This window comes from Melopsittacus undulatus, chromosome 18 (assembly GCF_012275295.1).
Source record: "Melopsittacus undulatus isolate bMelUnd1 chromosome 18, bMelUnd1.mat.Z, whole genome shotgun sequence".
Taxonomy (NCBI): domain Eukaryota; kingdom Metazoa; phylum Chordata; class Aves; order Psittaciformes; family Psittaculidae; genus Melopsittacus; species Melopsittacus undulatus.
This window is the reverse complement of record NC_047544.1, coordinates 4,361,122-4,381,937: the sequence shown is the minus strand read 5'-3', so window position 1 is coordinate 4,381,937 and position 20,816 is coordinate 4,361,122. Positions and strand designations below refer to the sequence as shown.

At 53.3% G+C, this 20,816-nt stretch overlaps 1 protein-coding gene across 1 annotated transcript; it reads left to right on the top strand.

Annotated features, from left to right (window-relative positions):
- The first annotated feature begins 3,201 nt into the window (after nucleotides 1-3,201).
- Nucleotides 3,202-13,381, top strand: SLC25A37 (solute carrier family 25 member 37). Its single transcript, XM_034070489.1, has 4 exons — nucleotides 3,202-3,405; nucleotides 9,039-9,267; nucleotides 10,314-10,370; nucleotides 11,267-13,381. Exons 1-4 carry the CDS (start codon nucleotides 3,202-3,204, stop codon nucleotides 11,782-11,784), a joined length of 1,008 nt encoding a protein of 335 aa, XP_033926380.1. The 3' UTR covers nucleotides 11,785-13,381.
- Nucleotides 13,382-20,816: the final 7,435 nt, after the last annotated feature.

Here is a 20,816-nt window from a genome sequence, read left to right as displayed (position 1 = left end):
GGCCGAGTGCTGGTGTGCTGGGAAGGGGCTGCATCCACACCAGGAGATGGGATCTTAGGAAGTTCTTCCCTGTGAGGCTGCTGAGGCACTTGGAGCACCCTGCTCCAGTGGAAGGTGTCCCTGCCCATGGCAGGGCTTGGAGCTGGATGAGCTTTAAGGTCCCTTCCAACACAAAGCATTTGATGGGTCTGGGTACCTTCCCCTCACCCCAATTCAGCACCCATGGCTCTGCACCGTGATGGGGCAGCTACACCCTAAGCCAAGGTGTTGCTCAGCTGTGAGAGAGCTTGTTCATTTGGAAAGTGAAGCAGAAAGTGCCATCCCTGCCACTGCAGGGTGCAGATAACCCACAGCTTGTGTGGTTGCAGAGGTGGCTGCCTCCCAGGAGGACACTCCTGCTTTATCACCATGGGTGCAGCCCTGTCCTGCACCTCCTGCCCAGCGAGGGACCAGGATAAGCAAACTGGGTGCTCCTAATCAGCTGTGGAGCATCAGGCAGATGGCCTGGGGGCTGCAGACACCTTCTTTGGGCCAGGTCTCAGGGAAGCCAAGAGCATTTCCCTTCATTTTGCAGGTTATTTCGCATTCCTCACCATGTTTCTGGTCTTGGGTTCTATTTCTGCTGGGTCAAAGCTGCCCTGAGGTGCACAGGCCCCATGAAGAAGGTTATGCACAAGTGAGGACTCAGATCTGTGGCTCTGATTCATCATCTTAGCTGCTTGCTGTGATGCAACACACATGCAGATTGCGATGGTGTCTCCTGCATTGACTTGTTGGTGTAGAAATGAGTGTGCTCCATGCAGCCTGCAGCCACGTTGTGCTCTTAGCAGCATAAATGGCTTTGTCCTTTGCTGCTTCTCTGCTGTGATGGGAGTTAGGGGCTCGCAGAGGGACCTGGGCAGCTCCAGCATAGGGATGGGATGCACAGAGCTGCGGCCGTGCCCTGGGAGGCAGGAAGGGAATCATTGCATAAGATCCGTTTCAAAGGAAGGGTTTGTAAATCAAGCTCACTCTGGTGATGCTCTTAGGGATGACTCTTGTTTGCCAGGCAGGGATGGCAGGAAACCCTCCAGGACACCCTGGGCTGTTCCTTTGCTGTGGCAGGGCATGTGACAGGACAAACCCACAGGCCAGACCAGCTTCCCTGCCCCATCAGGCCCCACAGATGGTGAATGATTTAATCTCTTCTTCATGAAGATGGGGAAAATCAGGCAGGGAAACCCTGGGCTGGCTCTTGGGGCACAGAGCAGGAGCAGAAAGGATTCCTTGTGCCCGTGCTCCTCAGGGTTAAACTATAACCTGCTCCTACCTGGAACCAGCACCATATTTCAGCCTGATTCATACTAATGCTTATCAGGGAGCCAGACCTAAGACTGTAGGGGAAAGGGCTCATTAAGGTGACACTGTAATTTCCCCACCCTCCCCTGCCCTAAGCACTGGGAGGAGATCAGCTCCTCTTGAGGGCTGTTTATGGAACAGAAACCCCAGACAGACTGCATGGAGCAATCCTGCCCTTGGAGCCGGAGCTCAGGCACTTCCTTGGACACGGCAGCCCTACAGAAAGGAAGCTCTTGTGCCCGGTGTTGGTTACATCCCACAGACACGGGTGATCCCTGCAGCGCTGTCTGCTGCTGTTATGTGTGCACACGTGGCTCCCGGCTCCACAGTGCCGGAATGTGGTGTCAATGTGGGCCTGGCAATGTGGGAATGAAGCTGTGATAATCCAGGACCTTCCTCCAGTGGAAAGGAAGGTGACATTGAGAAATCCCGGTGTTAAATCCCATGTGGGTGAAGGGCTCTCAATAGTCTCTGATTCCTCCAGCTCGCAGCACTCTTGTGATGCCTGCTCCATGGGATCACCATGATTCCATGTCAGTGTCATGGCTTGGACACGCAGGACAGCGGACAGGTCTCGCTCCATCTCTCCCACCCGCTCCATACAAGCATTGCTCTGGGTACAGGGTACCTAAAATCAACCAGGAGCAAGTCATACATCGTGTTCCCACCAGGAATGGAGGCTTCCCAGCACAAACATAGGGCAGGAGGGAGGAGGATGGAACATTCCAGTGCTGCAGCCCTTCTCCAAGTACCTGGGTGAGAACAGACCAGGCTTTTCCCACCTCACGTGTATTGGCTTCCTGGTTAATGGGAAATCCAAGCACTTTGTTTCCCTGCTTTTCCAGGCTCTCAGAGGCCAGTTTCCTTCCATGCTTCCCAAGGCTCCAGCAGCAATGAATTGTTGTGCTTCACACTAATGGTTAACCTTGATTTCAGTGCAGGCCACGCAATGCCAACTTCCCAGCAAGGTCGAATTCCAAGTGATCCTTCCAGGAGGAATGGAATGAAGGCAGCGCTGTGCCTGGAGAAGACACCATTGCCTCTGTCTATTTGAGAGCGTCAAATGCAGTTGGTTTGGGCTGATTTGATGGTGGGACAAAGGGATATTGCAAAGGGAGAGTTCCAGGGATGCAAGGGCATGGGGTGAGCTTGATCCTCCTGTGGAAGGGCCAGGATTAATGGCTCTGCTATGGGGCAGGAGCTGCATAGAGGGATGTGAAAAGCCATTGCAGGGAAGACTAAAAGCTCTCCTAAGCCCTTCCCCAGGCTTCCCTTCCCCATGGTGAGGCTCAAGCCCATACAGAAGGGCTGGTCCAGGCTGGGGAACAGAAGGCTCCTGAAGGGGAGACCCCAGAGCAGCTCCAGTGCCTAAAGGGGCTGCAGGAAACCTGGAGAGGGGCTTGGGATATATGGGATATAGGGACAGGCCAATGGGAATGGCTTGAACCCGACTGAGCTGAGCTCTTAGGCATGTTCCGCATCCCCGAGGACCCAAGCCCCGCTGCAGGACCCGAGCCTGTTGCCCCCATCAGCGCGCCCGCACTGCAGCCCCGCCCCCCGCGTCCGAGAGCAGCCAATCGCGTTCCAGCCGCTCACCCGCCTCTCTTTCCTATTCGCCCGCCTCCCTGTCAATCACCCCCTCCCGGTACCCTACCGCGCGTGACGTCACGCCCGGCGGCGCGGTGGGAAGCGGCTGCGGCGGCTTCCTATTGGCCAGCGCGGCGAGGGGCGGGGCGTGGCGCGGGCGCGGCTTTAAAGCGGGGCCGGGGCGGTGCGCGCGCCCCGTGCGGACCCCCCCCCGTTCCCGTTAACCCCCCGGTGCCCCCCCCCCTCACCCCCCTCCCCGGTACCGGTACCGGGCGGATGGAGCTGAGCTGCGGCGTGGGGGGCAGCGCGGCCGCAGCCCCGGGGCCCGGCCCCCCCCCCGCCGCTGCCGCTGCGCCGCCCATGGACGGTGAGGAGTACGAGAGCCTGCCCAGCGGAGCCTCGCTCGGCACTCACATGGTGGCCGGGGCCGTGGCCGGCATCATGGAGCACACGGTCATGTACCCGGTGGACTCGGTCAAGGTGCGTGCGGGAGACCCCCGGTGGCTGCCGGTGTCCGGGCGCACGGGGGTACCGGGTGCGGGATGCTCATTGCGGGGAGCAGGGGACGGGAGGTGCGGGGGGTGAGAAGCGGGGGCTGCGGTGCAGAGGGTCCCCCTCGAGGGGTCCGTCGAGGTCTCCCCATGGAGGAACCATCCCGGTAGCACCGGTGCTCTCGGCCCCGTTGAGCGGTGCACAAGCCGCGGTGCAAAGGTGTGCCCCAAGCCCCTTGTGCTGCTCCTGCCCCGGGGCACAAATGCCATCGGTGCCCTCCTGCAGTGCTGGAATCCCAAGGCCGGCTGGGAAGAGCTGGTGTCCATCCACACATGAGGATCGTGAACCCGACCTCCACCACCCCAGTGCCGTGGCCATGGTGGTGTTACCGGGGTCAGGGCTTTACAAAGGGGTCTGTGGTGGTTGAGGTCGATGCAAATGAGCTCCAGGCTAAGGAGGGTGCTCTGGGTGCTGTTGGGTGCACAGCAGGGAGGACTTCGCAGTGTATCCAGCATGGTCGGAAGCATCACGAAGGGTATTTCCTCTTTGTGCCCTGCCAGTGTGCGCTTAAAGAGAGGAAAGCCTGGGAAAAGCCAAGCACCTTCGATGCTGTGGTGCTGATGGATCCTCAGTGGTCCCCTCAAGGAGATGCTCTAATTCCCCTCTTCCCAATACAGGGCTCCTGAAGGAGTAGCAAGAGGAGAGGAAATGCCTTCGCTTTGAGGCACTGGAGATCGTGCCCGTGTGCTGCGATAAGCACTTAAAGGAAACATTTTCTGCTGCTTTCCTGTGTTTTCCCTCTGGGTTTGTGCCCATTGGACCTGGCTCATGGGCTGGGGCTGCTCTGAGATGCGGGGTCTGAGCCCAGCCTGGCTCCTATCCCAAGCAAGCCGGGTGCTTTGTGCCAAGTCACGCTCAGAGCAGCGTCACTCGGGTGGTGTGGTTGAAGAGGGCATTTCCTCTGCAGGGAATAGGGAGAGGGAGAAAACGAAAGCCGAAAGCCATGCCCGGTATCCCTGCGAGGGAGGTGCTTTCCCCAAGCAGTGAGTTCCCCCCTTGCCGGAGCTGGGATGGTGCCAAGGCAATGCCTTACTCCGGGAATAATCCCACTTGGGAGCTGGTAAAACACTGGGAGAACTTTGAAGCGTGGCCAAAGTCACCCCATGTGTTTAGGGCAGGGTGGGATCCGGAGCCGCAGGATTTGGGTCCTGTGATGGGCGCTCACCCCTGCCCTGTCCCTGTGGGAAAGGTGAGAACTGACCCAAAAAGGGCTTTTTTATTGTAATGGGAGTCACCAAACGCCAATGGAGGCTGGTGGAAAGCAGCCATGGGAGATGCGCTGCTCTCCTCCTGCAGCATCGCTCCTTCCTTAGCCTGGCTTTGTGGATAACACTGGGATGGACTGATGGGATCAGGGGTTGTGGATGCTGCAGTGGGATGTGTTTCAGGCACCCGGCTCACAGGTCGATGCTTTGGCTCCAGCGAATCATTTCCTCCTAAAGAGAAACTGAAAATGCTTCAATTTGGGAACTGGCTTCAGGTGCTTGCACAATTCCTGGGGTAGGGCAGGGCCGTGGTGGTGGTGTCCTGGTGGGAAGCAGCCACGAGAGCACCCAAGGACCTCTGTGAAGCTCATAGGCACTGGTGTGGCAGTGTTGGGAATACCCCGAAGTGCTGTTGGTGCTTGTGTAACATGTAAATCCATGGTGCACATCCCTGCGTGCAGCTCCCGGCTGTGAGAATGTGCTGCCACTGGAGTCATCACCACTTGGGTGTTCTGCAGCAGTGTTTCCAGTTCTTTATAGAGGGGAAATGTGGGTTGTGTTTACCACCTAAACCTGGAGGCTTGTGGTTACTGAGGCTTGCTTGGTGCCTTTTCCTTCTGATGGGAAAGACCCCATTGCAGCTTCAGCCTTAGTTATGTGTTGGGCTCTGTCTTACGCACCTAATGCTGTGGTTGTATTAAAGCACTCTGTAGGGTTTTAGATGAGTGTCTCATAGTCCTTAGGCTGGTTTTGTTTTGTAGCTGGCCTGGTGAGCCTGATCAGCCCCACATGAATGGTAGAGGTCAGCTTCTCATCACTGGGGCTTCAGGAGGACTCTCCTAGAGCATCCTCTTCAGCTGTGCAGTGGCTTCCCTGCAGGGCTGTTGGTCCGTGCTGCAGTCACCTGTGAAAGCCTGAGCTGCTCCTGCCCAAGCTGATGCAACCAGATGTCTGTAGGCTGTTCTGCTGTGCCTGTGTATGGTTCCCAGTGGGCTGGGACTGGACTATAATGGGAATTCCTAGGCTGAAAGGTGAGAGGAACATGGAGCCTGCATCTGTGATGCCAGAGAGGGGAATGGACAGGAAAGGACGAGTACAATGAGGCTTGATGGGAGGGAATGGAGCAAGTGTTTTGATGGCTGCAGGCAGGACAATCAACCAGGTGACCTGCCTGGAGCAAGGAGGCTTTGGAGCTTCCCTGCTTGTAGCAGCTTGAAAGCACATGAGTATGACTGAGCAGGGCAGATGAGTGCCTGTGAGCTGTTTAACTGCAGCTATTCAGGCTTTGGGGTTAGTGGTGGGGTTTGGTGGTGGGAGGTTCTGCATCCACCCCTCTCAATGCAGGTCCAGGACGAGCAGTTCCTCTTGTGTCCGTGTTGGGGATGCTGGAAAGTCATGGCTGGCCCTGTATTCCCCTTCCATGGGCCTTTGCAGACAGGGCAGAAACCCTGCTCATTTCCTGGTCAAAGCATACAGTGCTCTCCATGTCCTTTGTTAGCCTCAGGTTGTCTGTCACATGGACTTGAAGAAGGCATGCTGTGTCCAGCAGGGGAAACAAAGGCGAATGGGATCCCAGCCTATTTGTACAGTGGCATGTCAATCCCTGACCCTTGGGAGAGTGTGCAAAGCCAGAGACTCCTGTTAGTAAAGCAGCTCTAGGTAGAAACCAACCCTGGGCTATTGATGTGCTTCTGGGTGCTCTCCCCCAAACAGCACCTATAAAGGCAGCGCTGGTCCACAAACAGGTAACCTGATGGACCCGAAGCTGGGACTTCTGGTGTTGCTTCTGCTGCCCAAGCTGAAACCCGGACTACCAGGATGCTTGTGGTTGTCAGAGCCTTATGCAACGAGGATTATCTAAGTAGGTGGAGAAGTATTTCTTGGCTGGGTAACAGGGGGTGAGGCTTCTGGAGGAGCTCGATGGCTTGAGATAGGTGGCAGGAGATGGGGGGGGTAAGGGCTGCAGAGCTGATGGTAACTCATTGCTCACACCACAATAAGCTTGGTGGACCCGGCTGTGCTGGTGGTGATGCAAACTGCAGACCATGTGTGGGTTGGGTGGCTCCAGCACCCTTCCCACCCACCCACCCACCCGCTCCGGGGTGCTGAGTGATCCCTATAGAGTGGGAAAGCATTTATCCCTTGTGATGTGACAGCAACTGGATCCTCGGTGAGGGTGAAGGTACCCAGGGCCGGGCTGGTAGCTTAGTGCTTTAAAGGAGTGGTTATTCCTCATTCCCCTCCTGGTGAGATGAAGCTGCTTAAACGAAGGCATCCCAGCAGCAGAGGGGGGTGAGCTGGGGATCTGTGGGTCAGCTCTGGCCTCGGAAGCAATGCCTTCCAGTTAAAACCAGCATAGAAGCCAAGTGAAGCCCAGCCCTGGCTGGATGGGACCAGCTCGGCAGTGGTGGGTCTGCTGAGTCACGCTGATGACGGAGCTGCTGCCGGGAGCCTCTTGGCAGCATCACAAAACCAGCCCCTCCTGACGAGCATCCATAGGGTGGGAATGTGCTGGGATTCGTGGTGAGGGCTTCAGGACCCTTGTGCCTGCTCAGAGGTGGCTCTGAGCTGGGTTTAAAGCCTGTTTTAAGCTCCAAGATAACCCAGTGCTGCTGCTGCCTTTACGGGAGGGTTTTCCTCAACCTTTGGGTCTATTTCCAGTGCTGTTCATAGGTTACAATGCATTTAATGCTCTGAAGCAGGAAGCTTTGCTCGAGGCTGCCAAATCCCTGCTGCATGGTGATGCCTTGTCCTGGACACTGGCTGATGCTCAAGTCTGCTGCACTAAGTCACTTCGCAGATGTGATTCCTGTGCCCTTGTTTTAGGCTATTTACTACGAACACACCACTTTGTCCGGCTCAGCCTCAAAGCCTTTGCTGCTTGCATAGCTTGGGTTTATTGTACCAGCTTAAAGTCTTGCACTGGGCTCTGAGCTCTTCCTTGCTCCTAGAAAGTGTATCTGAAAGCGCTGCAGTTTGCAGTGATGGGAGCGGTTTGGGGAATCAAAGGTCCAAACCTTCCTTATTGGCTTAGTCCTGCCTGTAAGCTCGGCTGTAGTATTACCCCCGGCTAATTGCTGATGGGAGGTGATAAGCTTGAAGGGATGTGTCCCCATGAGGAAGTGTGGAGGTGGCACTGGTGCTTTCTCCAGGGCTGTGGAATCCCTGCTGAGGACTGAGCTGCTTTGCCTGTGTTCTGCCACATTGCTGGGGGAGAACTTCAATCTGAGGCTGGGGTGGGAGCATCCTTCCTGTCAAACCCTGCATCAGGGACCTGTTCATTGCAGTTCCCAAGCTTCTCCTTGAGGGAGCATCAGTTTGGTGCCTGTTACAGGTTGCTGAAGGCTTTTCCCTTGTTGTGGTTCCGGGTGGGAGGCTGTATCCCATCAGTTTGGGATCATGGACCAGCAGGAGCACCAGAGCCCTTTGCATCTTGGATGCTCTGCATGTGCTTGGTCTTGCTGGGATGTTTGCAGAGGTTTAAGCCTTGTCAGGGGCTCTCCTGTTGGTGGGAAGCAGCTGGTGTCTGTGCCCTGCAAGCAGCATTGCAGGTTGGCATCATCCCTGCAAGGGCTCTGGGTGTTGCTGGTGTGTGATGGCATCAGCCTGAAACAGACCAAAAGGAGTCATTCTTCCCATGGTACCTGCCTCATTGGCAGCAATGGGGGAGGATTTGGGGGCCAGCACCTCAGCTGGCTTCCAAAAGCTTGTTCCTCAGCTCCATCTAAACCTGCCCTGGTGCAGCTTGAGGCCATTTCCTCTTGTCCAGAGGCACTTGTATGGAGCCATCAGGTCCCCCTGAGCCTTCTCCATCTGAACCCCCAGGTCCCTTCAGCCCTTCCCCATCACCCCTGTGCTCCAGCTCCAGTTCCGCTGTCCTTTACCTGTCTCTATGGGGGTTACTGTGGGTACCGGTTTTCTCACCTTGCCCTTCTAGGAACGCTGTTTCCCAATGGATCAGACAAACACTGCACACAAGTGTCACAAGCAGCTGAGCAACAGCAGGAGGAACAAGCTGGGGCAGAGAGCTGGGAGTGTTGTAAGCAGGAGGCAATTACAGACCTAACTGTATTTCTTCACCCAGGCTTTTGAACTGCTCCAGCTGAATTCCCTGTGTTTTCCCTGCAGGAACGGGAGCAGAGGTTACACTTCCCTCCTGAGCACTTGTCTGAGCAGCCTCGTAAGGTTGTGGTGTTGCAATGGGAGCATGAACTTAATCTTGCCTCTCTGAATAGCGGCGTGGGTGCAACTGGGGACTGAGTGATGGAGCCCACTCATGATACTGGGAATCCTGTGGCTCTTTCACTCTCCACCTGGTGCTAACCGAGGCCTCTCCCTTTGTGTGCTTTGTTGCAGACCAGGATGCAGAGCTTGCAGCCGGACCCCAAAGCTCAGTACAGGGGCGTGTATGAAGCGCTGAAGAAGATAGTCCGGACAGAGGGTTTCTGGAGGCCTTTACGTGGGATCAATGTCACCATGCTGGGGGCTGGCCCTGCCCATGCCATGTACTTTGCCTGCTATGAAAAGATGAAAAAGTCTCTAAGTGACACTTTCCAGCATGGAGGAAACAGCCACTTGGCCAATGGTATTTTCTGGGGGGGTTTATGCACAGAAATAAGCTTGCAGTTACCAACCTGTCCCTTGCTTGATGTGCTTAGCCTGGCATCCCTCGCTGTGCTTTGCTCTGGGAAGGGCTGTAGGCAGCCAGCATTCAGGATGCTGCTGTGAATACATGGATGGGAGGTGGAAATGTCATCCCAGGCTTGCAGGCTTTGGAAGGGCTGCAGAGGCAAGGGGCAGTCAGAACGGCAAGTGTGGTACCCACCACCACTGCTGGTCCTTGACATGATGCAATGGTGGGAAGCTGCCGTGGCAGCTCCCACTTAACCACCTCAGTTAAGGGTATGTAACAGCTTTCTGGCTTGCTGCTTTTGCTGGCAATGTGCTCCCTGGGTTTGCCTTTCAAGTAGCTACAGGCTTTTGGTTCCAGTGGGAAGAGTGAAGCGTTGCCTTAATGAGAAATGACCGAAAGTCATTTGGGCGAGAGAGAATGTGAGCTGGAAACCTACATCAAAGGAGAAAGGTGTGGCTCGAGAGGCCCATCCTTGAGCCAACTGTACAATCATTAATGGCTGGCTGGATGTTGGCAGAATCTGGGCAGTTTGTGTTTAAAACTAGACTGAGCAAACGGATGAAGATGCCTAATAATGGATGCACTGAGCCAGTGCTAAACGTTGCTCATGCCTCAGTCCAGCACAAGCTGAGTGAACCTGGTGCTTTCCTGCATGGACAAAACCTTGGGAGTTGTTATAGGGAGTAGCAAAGGTGATGGCTGGGATCCTGCTTCCTGCCAGGCTGCTCTGGATGGGGTTTTCCTGCACTGGGAGTGAGTTGTGTTGCTGGTGCTTCCTTGGGCTGCAGCATCCCAGGCAGTGGTACCCAGGTTGGATGGGCTTGGAGCAAGCTGCTCTAATGGAAGTTGTCCATGCCCATGGCAGGGGTTTGGAAGCTTTAAGGTCCCTTCCACCCCAGACCATTCCATGATGATGCTGGTGCTGCCTCTGCAGATGGCAATGCCCAGGCAATTCCTGCCTTCTGAATGTCCTTAAAGGATGCTCTTGTGTCTTGCAGGTATAGCTGGGAGCGTGGCCACGCTACTCCACGACGCAGTGATGAATCCTGCTGAAGGTAATGCCCTGTGCTGTTGGGAAGTGCTGCACCCCGTTAGCCTGGGAAGACACCCTGTGCCATCTCAGCACCTTAAGCCCTTTGCTTTAGTGACTCTGCCCAACTTTTAACGAGCTCAGGCAGGTCAGTGCATAGGGATAGATTCTGCCTGGCTGCTCTCCCTTGCTTGCCAAGGGGGTGCACAGCATCTGCATGGCATGTTGTGATTTCTTAGGAAAGCTGGGGTCCCCTTTACTAACACGATGCTGTTACTACTCTGCTAGTGCTTCCTGGGTAGGTAGAGTCCAGCATGAAGAGGGCTAATGGTAAAATGCAGCTAAACTGAAGACAATGAACTGGGCTGCCAGCTCTTCAGTGTTAATGTATGGGGCTTCTGAATTGGCCCAAGATCAGCTTTTTCTGAAGGAAAAATGTCTCTAGTGTTTGAAATCGTTTTAATCACATCCTGATCAAATGAATTGGCCTTTTGCTTAAGTCAGTGGAAGTTGTTCCGTTTCAGGACTGGGGTCTGTTATACTTCCCAGTCACCTTTCTGCCCCTGTCCTCTTGGTGTGTCAGTGTTTCAGCACTTATGGGTGCATCTGAGGTCCTTACCGGTCTGTTTCAATGCCTTTCTAGCTAGAATTAAAGGCACTGGGCCCAGTGGGGGGAAGCAGAGGCTCTGTGGAGCTTTTTGATGAAAGCCCATTGTCAAGGAGCTCATTGCTACAGAAATACCTGCTTTTATGTCGTACCAGTTTGGACTTGGAAAGGGGAAGGTTGGCTCTGGATGGTTGGGGCTTGGAGCAGGGCTGGGGGTTGGGATGACCAGGAAAGATGTGCTTGAGCTAATGAGCCTATGTCCCTGTGCCTGTCCTGCCTGGTGCTGCCCACCCTGTGGCCATCGCCTGGACCAGTGGTGAAGCAGCGGATGCAGATGTTCAACTCCCCTTACAAGTCCGTCCTGGCCTGCATAAGGACAGTGCAGAAGACGGAAGGGTTCGGTGCCTTCTACCGCAGCTACACCACACAGCTCACCATGAACGTGCCCTTCCAGGCCATTCACTTCATCACCTACGAGTTCATGCAGGAGCAGATCAACCCACGCAGGGAGTACAACCCACGCTCCCACATTGTCTCCGGTGCCATCGCAGGGGCTGTGGCTGCCGCTGCCACCACCCCTCTGGATGTCTGCAAGACCCTGCTCAACACCCAGGAGAACATGGCCTTGAGCTCTGTGAACATCAGCGGGCACCTCACGGGCATGGTGAATGCCTTCAAGACTGTCTATCAGCTGGGGGGGGTCTCGGGCTGCTTCCGGGGGGTGCAAGCTCGTGTCATTTACCAGATGCCCTCCACAGCCATTGCCTGGTCCGTGTACGAGTTCTTCAAGTACTTCCTCACAAAGCACAAGCTGGAGAAGAGAGTATCCTAGTGAAGGACTCCCAGGGTGAATGCAAGCCCCTGTGTCCCCTCTGTGTGTGTGTGTGTGTGTGTGTACCTGCAAGCCAGCCAGCTCTGGGGCTCTGCTAAGGGAAGTACCAGGTTCGTGGTGGATTCACAGCTGATGTCCACTTCTCCCTTCCTCAGGGATTCAAGTGCTCCTCAGCCACACGTTCCCCTCCTTGCTCCAGGAAAAGATTTACAAAGACTCCTCATAATAATATATATATATATTTAATAACTTTATTTTGGAGAAGGGAAATTGCTGACTGATATTTTTCTCTCTGAGTAAGGTGAAGATGCAGTTTACTCCTCACCGCAAAGCTTGGGTAGGAAAACCCAGGCTGGGGTGGTGGCTTTTTTACAGCAAAGAAGCAAAATATCCTGTCCCAGAGCTTACTTTTTTATATGAATATAAAATAGATGGATAATGTTTATCCTTTATTTTTCTATCGAGGCGTTTGGGTTGGGTTTGTAACTACTCTTACAGCTGGATGCTGTTTAAAAAGGGCTCAATTCCTCCATCCTGGGCGAGGAGGACACAAAAGCATTTATTTTTATAGCTGGATTGGCTCTAATTCTCCAACATTGAACCCCCAGATGGTGGCCTGGATTCTAGTGGGGGTGTCAAGGTACTTGGTACCCCCTTGAGACTCATTGGGATGGGGAGGAGAAGGACCAGGGGCACCAGCAAGGAAGGACATCCCAAAACATGTTGTGGGGGAAAGGGGGAAACAATTCCATTGTATTTTACAAGGAGAAGACTAAAAATTGTGGATTTTAATCAGAAAAGTCCTTTTTTTTTGTGTTTTGCAGCTACTTTTTTTAAGGTACATTCTGGTGGTGTGTGGTGGCTGCACAGCCTCATCCTCCCTTAACTTACTCATCCTTTCCCACCACGGCCCCGATCCTGCTCACCGGAGTGACCATGCACATCCCCATAGCTGGGAATGGGGTGCATGGAGCTGCTCTGCTCCCTAAGGGAGGACCCGGGGCTTCTGTTTACAGGTTGGCTACAGAGTCACAAGGGTCACATCCTGGCAGCACCAAACCAGCAGCAGGCAGGGATATCCATAGGGAATTCTGCCCTACAGAAGCGAAGGCATCTCCCAGCCCCATGTTTGACAATAAGCTGCTGCTCATCTCTGTTGGGGAGGGGAGAAAGCATCATAAATGACAACCTCGAGAGGTTCCTCGTGCTCTGGGTTTGCTGCTGTGGGATGCTGAGCTTTGCGGTGGCCAGCAGAGCTGTGCCTGCTCCTACTGGGAATGGGATTTCCAGCCCAAAATGCAGCCTTTAACCAGTTACTTGGGTGATCAGGAGCCAATGAGGGGTTTTAGGGGCCTGGATGTGTAAACCTAAGTGACAGGACACCAGCCGGCACATCTCCATCCTCCCTGGAAGTGATGGCTCAAGCTGGCACCATCTCCATGGTGCAGCTTGGGGAGATGTGGCTTCAGCTTGTTGTCAGCACTGGGTGGGATGTCTCTGGGGGAGCTGCAATGTGATGGGCAGCTTTTGGGCTGGGACACGTCACTGGAGGTGTCCCATGCACCAGGATGACACTAAACAGACCTAAACCTCTTGCTGTGTTACTTGGAGAAGGTGAATCAAAGCGCACCTCTTGGGGTGGTGTTGCATGTGCCTTGCGTAAATTAGCCTTGTACCATTGCTGATGGTGAAATGAGCTTCTTGATGCCTTTTCTTTTGTCACTTAAACTGAATGAATCACTGTGTCAAATGCACCCTGTGTCTTAAAAGTGAGCACATTGTGAGCTTGAGGCCACTGGTGGTGGTGGTGCAGCTGGAGAACGCTCTCAGCTATGCATGCATGCAGGGGCTGGAGGTCTCCGAGCTGTCTCTTAGCCTTGGATGTCTTTTTCTGTTGGGAAACTGGAGTTATCACTAACAGGAACCAGAACTGCACCAAATATTTCCTTTGAGATGGGCAGAAACACTTTGAGATGAACATTTTTGGGTCACTTTAATGTTAAGGGGCAAACTGTAGCATCACATGGAAGGTGACAGCTTCCAGTGTGACTTCAGTAGCCAGGAGTCACACTGGGCAAGCGGTCCCTAGTGCATCATCCTCTTGTGCTGGCTGCTTAGCTTTAATACTTCTGACTTCACCTTGGCTATTCTGGGAGAACCTCATCTCCTATTTGGAGTAACCTGTGAGTAGCTGGGATGTGAAGGCTGGATCTGCCCAGGGATGGAGCCTGTGGACATGGCATGACAGGGAGGGTGGTCCTGGCTGCGCATCCTCCTTGGAGAGGGATGCAGCATCCCATCTGATAGTAGCAGAGGTCTCTTCTATGTCTGGAATGTTTCCTGCTGTACGTGATGCTGGATCCCCAGTGAAAGCCCCTTCACCAAAGCCCCTCCTCATCCCTTCTGGGTTTGCCTTTGTGAGTTAAGCTTCACTTTAACCTGGTCTGTGAACCATGTTCTGCTGCTTTGTCTGCAATGAACGCACATGTTATTTAAGAGGGAGGATGAGGATCTTTGTCTGCAGTTCTTAGTTTTACAGATATATATATATATATTTTGCCTGCCTTGGAGTTTAATGTGTTTCCTTTAAATGTATATTTAACAGTGCAGGACTCCCTTTGTGAGATGCTGCTACAGTTGTATCACTGGAGCTCAAGGAAATAAAACATCCTCGTTCTTTTTGGCCTTTGAGGCTCCTGCTTGTGCCTTTCCTTTGCTGTTGGGTGTTGAGCAGCAGGAGGTGTCCTGATCCCTGGGTGAATGGTGCCTTCTAGCGTTGCCTGAGCACTCAGCAGGCTCAGCACCTCGCTATGAGTCACATCAAGCCCTTTGTGGGAGGAAGAAAATGAGTCCTGGGAGGGGTTGAGAGCTGCAATCTCTGTTATGGGCTTGTGCTCCTCTAGGAGCCTCTGAAGGGCCTTGGAACGGTCCCATTGGCACAAGGAATTGGCTCTTGGCATTGGCAAAGCAAACCCACAGCTATGGTTTGTTCAGCATTCCCCATTGGCAATGCCTTCCCTCAGCTCTGCAGCTGAAAGTGCCTGGGGAGAGATCCTTGTTTGCTGAGGTTTCACTCATGTTTGCTGCATCATTTGAAGGGGAAACCCCAGAAGCCATTAAGCTGCTTCAGATCTTACCTTCCCCTTCCATCAAAAGGAAAAGGCACCCTCGTGGGTTTGGTTTCTGCCCAGCACTGGTGCTGCGGGAGGAATAAAGCTGGGCTCAGCAGCACTGGCTTAAAGCAGAGCTTGAGTTGTGCCCAAGGCAAATGGGACCCCCAGGGCTTGGCCAAGGTGGGATCTGAAGGGCAAAAGTGAGCTTGAAATCCAAGCATTCCAATACTGAAACAAGGCACTTCCAGCTCCAAGGAGGGAAGGTTTGGGCCCATGGGGTGGCTCCGTGCTGGGGGTTTGGTTTCAGCTCTGTCTGATGCAGGTTGCTTTGCTCTGCAATCACAGAACCCCTTTAGGAGCCTTCTCCAGGCTGAGCCAGCCCAGCTCTCCCAGCCCCACTGTGCTTGGGGGTCTGGGGGCTGCAGGCAGAGCCCAAGGGTGATCTTGGTCCATCCCAAGTCTCCTATTCCTTCTTCTAAATTGGATTCTTCCCAACATTATGAGGAGGATCGGGGTTTTTCCAGCTCCTTTCCCTCCTTTCCATCTCTATTAAACCCAGCAGAACCACATGGTCCTTGTTCCAAACCGGCACTAAAACTGGATTGTCTTCACATTCCAGCTTGCAGTGCATCTTTGCTTCAAATAGAAGGGTCTGAAACTCCTTGGAGTCAATCTCCAGCATTCAAACTCCACAGCTGCATCTGAAGGATTCTTCTGGGAGCAGAACTTGCTTCCTACCAGTGTAGTTTGGAACAGATGCTCATCCCTGGGATACACAACTTCCAGTGATACAGAAGCACTGATTTCAGTGTGTTCCTGGTGCGGCAAATAGAGATGTACCTAAAATCCTATTGATGAACCTTTATTGGGATGCCCCAGCCCCTCCAGGACAGGCTCAGGTGGGAATAATGTGATAATCACAGGGTTCAGCAGCAAACACCTATAAGAGGAGGCTGCCAAGGGAAGCAGCAGCAGGAGGCTGCTGTCCTCAGCTCACCCCAAAGGAAGGGCTTTCCTTTTGTCACCTCTTCTTCCCTTTCTCTTTTCCTGGTTGCTTTTTAACTGCCAGTGAATACTCCAGGAGATGCATCAGAGCGTGGCTGCCTCAATGCCCATGAGCTAAGGAGACAAGATCAGGAGATAAAAGTGCTATTTAGGCCCAGCAAACCCCTTTCTGACAGGTTTATATCCCTGTTTGCACTGCAGAGTAAATACTGAGCTCCCCTTCCTCCATGTAGTAAAGATGTGGGAGTCCCGAAGGGTGAGGTGTGTAATGTGCTTCATAAGCACTGAATACTGGGGTTATATGAAGGCTCATGGGGACCCTGTGTTTCTCTTTATCACAATCACCATCCAGCTGCATCGTGTTCCCAGTGATTCCTCAGGAAGTGGGAAATGCCCCTTATAGTGTCTGTATAGGAGGGGGCTTTGTGCTTGGCTGATGTGTGGTTATGGAGGATGTGAATTACATGGTTAAACTTGCTGATAACGCAACTATTGCTGCCCATCCCTGTGAGCTCTGCTCACCCCAGGGGGATGAAGGGATTTTTACCCCTGGGTTTACTCAAGGCTGACCAAATTCTGACTGAAATCTGCTGAAATAAAGGGGAAAAGAGTCAAGAAAACTGAGATCCTGTGGGAAGAGACTCCGTGCCCGTGGGAAAAGCTTTCCTTGCCTGCCCAACAGGGAGACCTCAACACCCCGAAGGCTTCAGGCTGCTCTCCTTCCACTTCTGGTGAGTAAATGGAACTTTCTCTTTTCTCTGGTTTGGGTTTGCTTCTGTGCTGTGCCTTATGCTGCAAATAATGATGGAGAATGAGGCTGGTTATTGAGGAAGTAAAGAGAGATTGTTCATTAGGAAAGCATGGGCTGAGCCCCAGTATTCCCAGCAGGAAAAGGCTGTGGTTGGGAGAAGGGGCTGGTTTTCCCCTTGGATGGAGAGAGGAAGGCTGTAGGAACCCTGCAAACCATCACGTTGATGGTTGTCTCTGCTCCCTGCTTTCTGCTTTAGCTCTGGTATCTGCCTGGCTTGTTGATGAGTGGAAATAGGGGATTCCTGCAGCCACACAGGATGGGACACATCCTATGGGACATGTGGGTACCAAGAGCAGCAGTGGAACAACCAAAGCCCAAGGGTGACCCCCCAGCTCCTCCATCACCTTCAAGCCTTTAGGATGGCTCCTTAGGAGGAGGAATTCACTGCTGGAGGTGCCAGCCATGGGCATGTGGCATTTGCCAAGAGCTGTGACACCAATATCCCCATCTCCCTCCAGGCTGGCTGGTGCTTTGCTCTGGGAATGCATCCGATGTTCCGACTGACACTAATGGCTTTGTTGGAACCAGTACAGCTTACTGTGTCAATATCTTTAGAGGGTATTTCCACATGTGTTGTATGTACCCGATAGAGCGTAGCAATGCCTTCAACCTGCAGGATTTCCTGTAGGGAAGCTCTATAGGTGTTGGCTTTGCTGCGCTCAGCACTTGCTCTTATATTGAAGCCTTGGGCTGGTACCAGCAAATAGATTCCCTGCTACTGTGCAGTCCATGATCTATAAACTCCCCAAGCAGTATTTTTCCTAAGGGCCTACAAGGATTAAATAGGCTCTGTAATGGGTGAAAGGAGGAATAGCAACTGAAGGCTTTGCTGGAGGGTGGAAGGTGCATCACGAGCACCAGTTGTGAACACAGCACGATGCCAAAGGCCAAATGTTCCCTGGGACATGTGGGTGATGCTGCTGGGGGCTGCATCCCTGGGACAGTGTGTGAGGATGCCATCTAAGGGGTCCTTCGGGCAGGGACATTAGGACCAGTGCAAGGCCTATGGACATGGGTGCTTCCCCCTGTGCCACCAAAGCCCCAGCGCTGGGTTTTTAAGTCCTTGGATTAATCCAGGATCTAGGCTGTGTTTGTTCACCGCGTACAATCATTATCTTTGTTTCTCTTCAAATATTGTTCCTGCTTTAAAGGGGAATGAACATAAAGGCAAATATTTCACCTTTTCCCTCTTGAAATTTCATTAAGCTGTGTATTTACCTTGGGTGACAAGATGCAGGCTGTGGAGGAAAAGGTTTTCCGGCCACTCCTTGAGTCGCTATCTTACTCTGCCACAGTTGTCCACAAAGGCAAGAAACTCACTTGTATTTATGCATAAGACTTAATTCCTTCTGAAAGACAAGGGATCCCTTTGTAGAACAGGTGTTTTCCGCCGGGCTCTGCAGGTGTAAATCTGTTGTGGAGCATTGGGTTAGCCCTGGATGTGAATGGCTGTGGAGGAGGTGAACGTGATTCCAGCCCCAAATAACACCAGGTTTTGGCCATGAGGCTTTAATCCTGGGATTAAGCAGCTCCCCTACCCCGGATCTACAATGTACATCCCAGTGCAGCATCCTCACCTTGCCTCCCTTACTCCCTGTGAGCAGCAAAGCCAGGCTTTCCTTTCCCCGTTTGCTTTTCACCTGCTGTGATTTACACACCAAAAGCCTGTTTGCTATTGCCTGGAATGAACCAAACCCTCCCAAAGCTGCTCGGAGCTGCAGCTCTGACTGTGCAGCCCAATTCAGTCAAGCACCTTCCTTTCTAAAGTCCCATTGCTTTATTTGCTTTAAAGCTTTGCCCCCCGAGGTGGTTTTAGCAAGCGGGGTTTTAGCATGAGCCGTGCCCCAGGGCTGCTTTGCAATGGGGATGCAGAATCTCCTGGTGAAAGAGAGTGTGGTAGGTAAATACTGCGGTAATTCCTCCTTTCACCAGCGCAAACAGAGGATGAGGAGGGTTGATGTGCCATCAACACCCAGCAAAACGCCTCTCTCAGCACACAGGGGTGAATTATTGGTCATCTGATAACGATGCTCCAGGTTGTTGGGGTTGGGAGAGCAAAAGAGTGGCCCCAACTCCTGCTGGGCACAAAACTGGGGTGAAATGAGGCAGATTTTGGTGTCGTGAAGCAGATTTTGGTCCCTCTTCTGAAGCCTGACAGCTCCAGACCCTCGGTTAGATGATGTCTTGGTACTTAGCCTGCTGCCTGGTGCCTAGTCATGAGGCTGCCTTGTGATGCCTCAGATCTTACAGAGAAGCCTCAGATGCTCCAGGATTTTTGCCCTAAAGTTCTTCCTTTACCTATTAGTTGGCATGAAAACCCCAATGCTCCACATTGCCTGGGCTGATGGGGACCAGGCTGTGCCTTTGGGATAGGAAGCTTTGGTTTAGCTTTGGCCATCTCCATCTCCCTTTAATTCAAGTGGCTGGCTCTTGGATTGAGATGGGTGAAGGCCTGAATCATCCCTGTCTTGTTCTAGGGGGAAAAGTGGATGCAGGGATGTGAGGATGTTGTGAGCATCCCTCACAGCACACGCACCCCATAGACACCAGCAGAGCTCTTGGCTGCTGCAGTCTAGAAGGAGGATTAATGTTATCTGGGTATAAAGGGAGCCCATGACTTGCTTCAGACCCAGCTCTGGAGAGAGGGGGGAACATCTGCACATGCTTGAGGGCAACATCTGGCCTCTGGGGGCCCTTTCCCTGGTCCCAGCCGATGGGATGATGCTTATGAAGCCTTTTGCCACCTTCCTGCATAGGAAGTGAAGGAATTGGCAGGGTAAATCCTGCCAATCCCCACCGCAGGGGCCTGGGCACTGCTGTATCCCATGAGAAAGTGGCTCCAGATGAATAAGTGCTTCTATAGAGCTCGGTTTTCCTGGTCTTTTATTCCGAGGGGAGTGGTGAGGAGCTCTGGGTGCCCTCACCCAGGCTCTGTTTGCAGACAGACTTGTGCTAATCCCTGTGCTTTCTGGTGCGGTGTGAGCAGGACCCCGTTTGCCTCCTGGGCCATGGAAAAGTACCATGGAGGCTTTGCTGACATCCCTGCCTTTACCTCCTCTTGGGCTCCTCCAGATGGGTTCCCTTTCCCCCCCTTTGCCCTGATGTGAGCAATGCAAACTGTTTGACACGGAGGAGGCACTGGAAACTCAGCCTTAAATGCTGGGAATATCCCTGGGAGGCTCCGGAGGAGTCAGGGCTGGAGGGGGATGTACATGGCCAAGGGAGATTCCAAGGTTATGCCACCTGGAGCCTGGAATAAACCTGCTTTTCTAGGAATGTGGGTGCTCCAAAAGGCTCTGGATGAGAAGAGCTGGGGAGACCGTGCTTGGCTGATGTCCCTTTGGAAACCCAAACCCTCGTGCTGCAAGAACAGGGGAAAACCATCCACAGTGCTGTGAGCATCCTCCCCTGCTGACTCTGCAGAGATTCCCCCCCCCAGCTCCAGCACTATCCAGTGGGAATGTCCCACAGGAGCCAGAGCCTCCCTTATGTCCTTGCTCTCCCTGCCATAGCCGGCAACTCCCACATGCCACAGGGATGGAGGCAGAGCCCAGATGCTGCAGCTCCTTCCATGGCTTTCCCCCTCCCTGTTCCCAGGACAGGCATTGCTGGGGGTCCATGGCTGAAGTGAGGTGACCATGGTGACACCTTCCCTTTCCTGCCTTAGGGATACAGCAAGGAGCCTGAATCCATCTGCTCACACCCCCAGTACCTGACTCCAAAAGCCTTTGTCTTGGCCCTGTTTCCTTTTCCTTCCAAGACCTGAGCACTTCAGCCCAAACCCACCCGTATTTGCTCCACTCCTCACTCCTTTTCCTGTAAAAATACTTGTCTTATCTCCCGACTTTCCCTTCTGTGAGTGGCCTGCCATAAATTCCTGCAGCCAGATGGCTTTGGAAGCACTTCCAGGGCTCTTTGCTGTGCATTTCTCTCCTCCTTTGGCTGTTCTAGTGCCCAGACCATAACAGAAAAAAGAGGAGTTTCCCATGGGATGCCAATCGTGTTTTGCCCATCTCCAAAGTATTTCCTATTCTTTTTCCCCCCTTTTCTTTCCCCATCAACTGTTCATCATGGTGAGAATCTGCCTCGATGACTCTGTCATT

What these genes read in the sequence shown, in the direction of transcription:
- SLC25A37 (XM_034070489.1), top strand. Translation starts at nt 3,202, where the DNA reads ATGGAGCTGAGCTGCGGCGTGGGGGGCAGCGCGGCCGCAGCCCCGGGG. An exon ending in ACCCGGTGGACTCGGTCAAG is followed by an intron (nt 3,406 to 9,038) that starts GTGCGTGCGGGA and finishes GCTTTGTTGCAG; the next exon opens with ACCAGGATGCAGAGCTTGCA. An exon ending in AAACAGCCACTTGGCCAATG is followed by an intron (nt 9,268 to 10,313) that starts GTATTTTCTGGG and finishes TGTGTCTTGCAG; the next exon opens with GTATAGCTGGGAGCGTGGCC.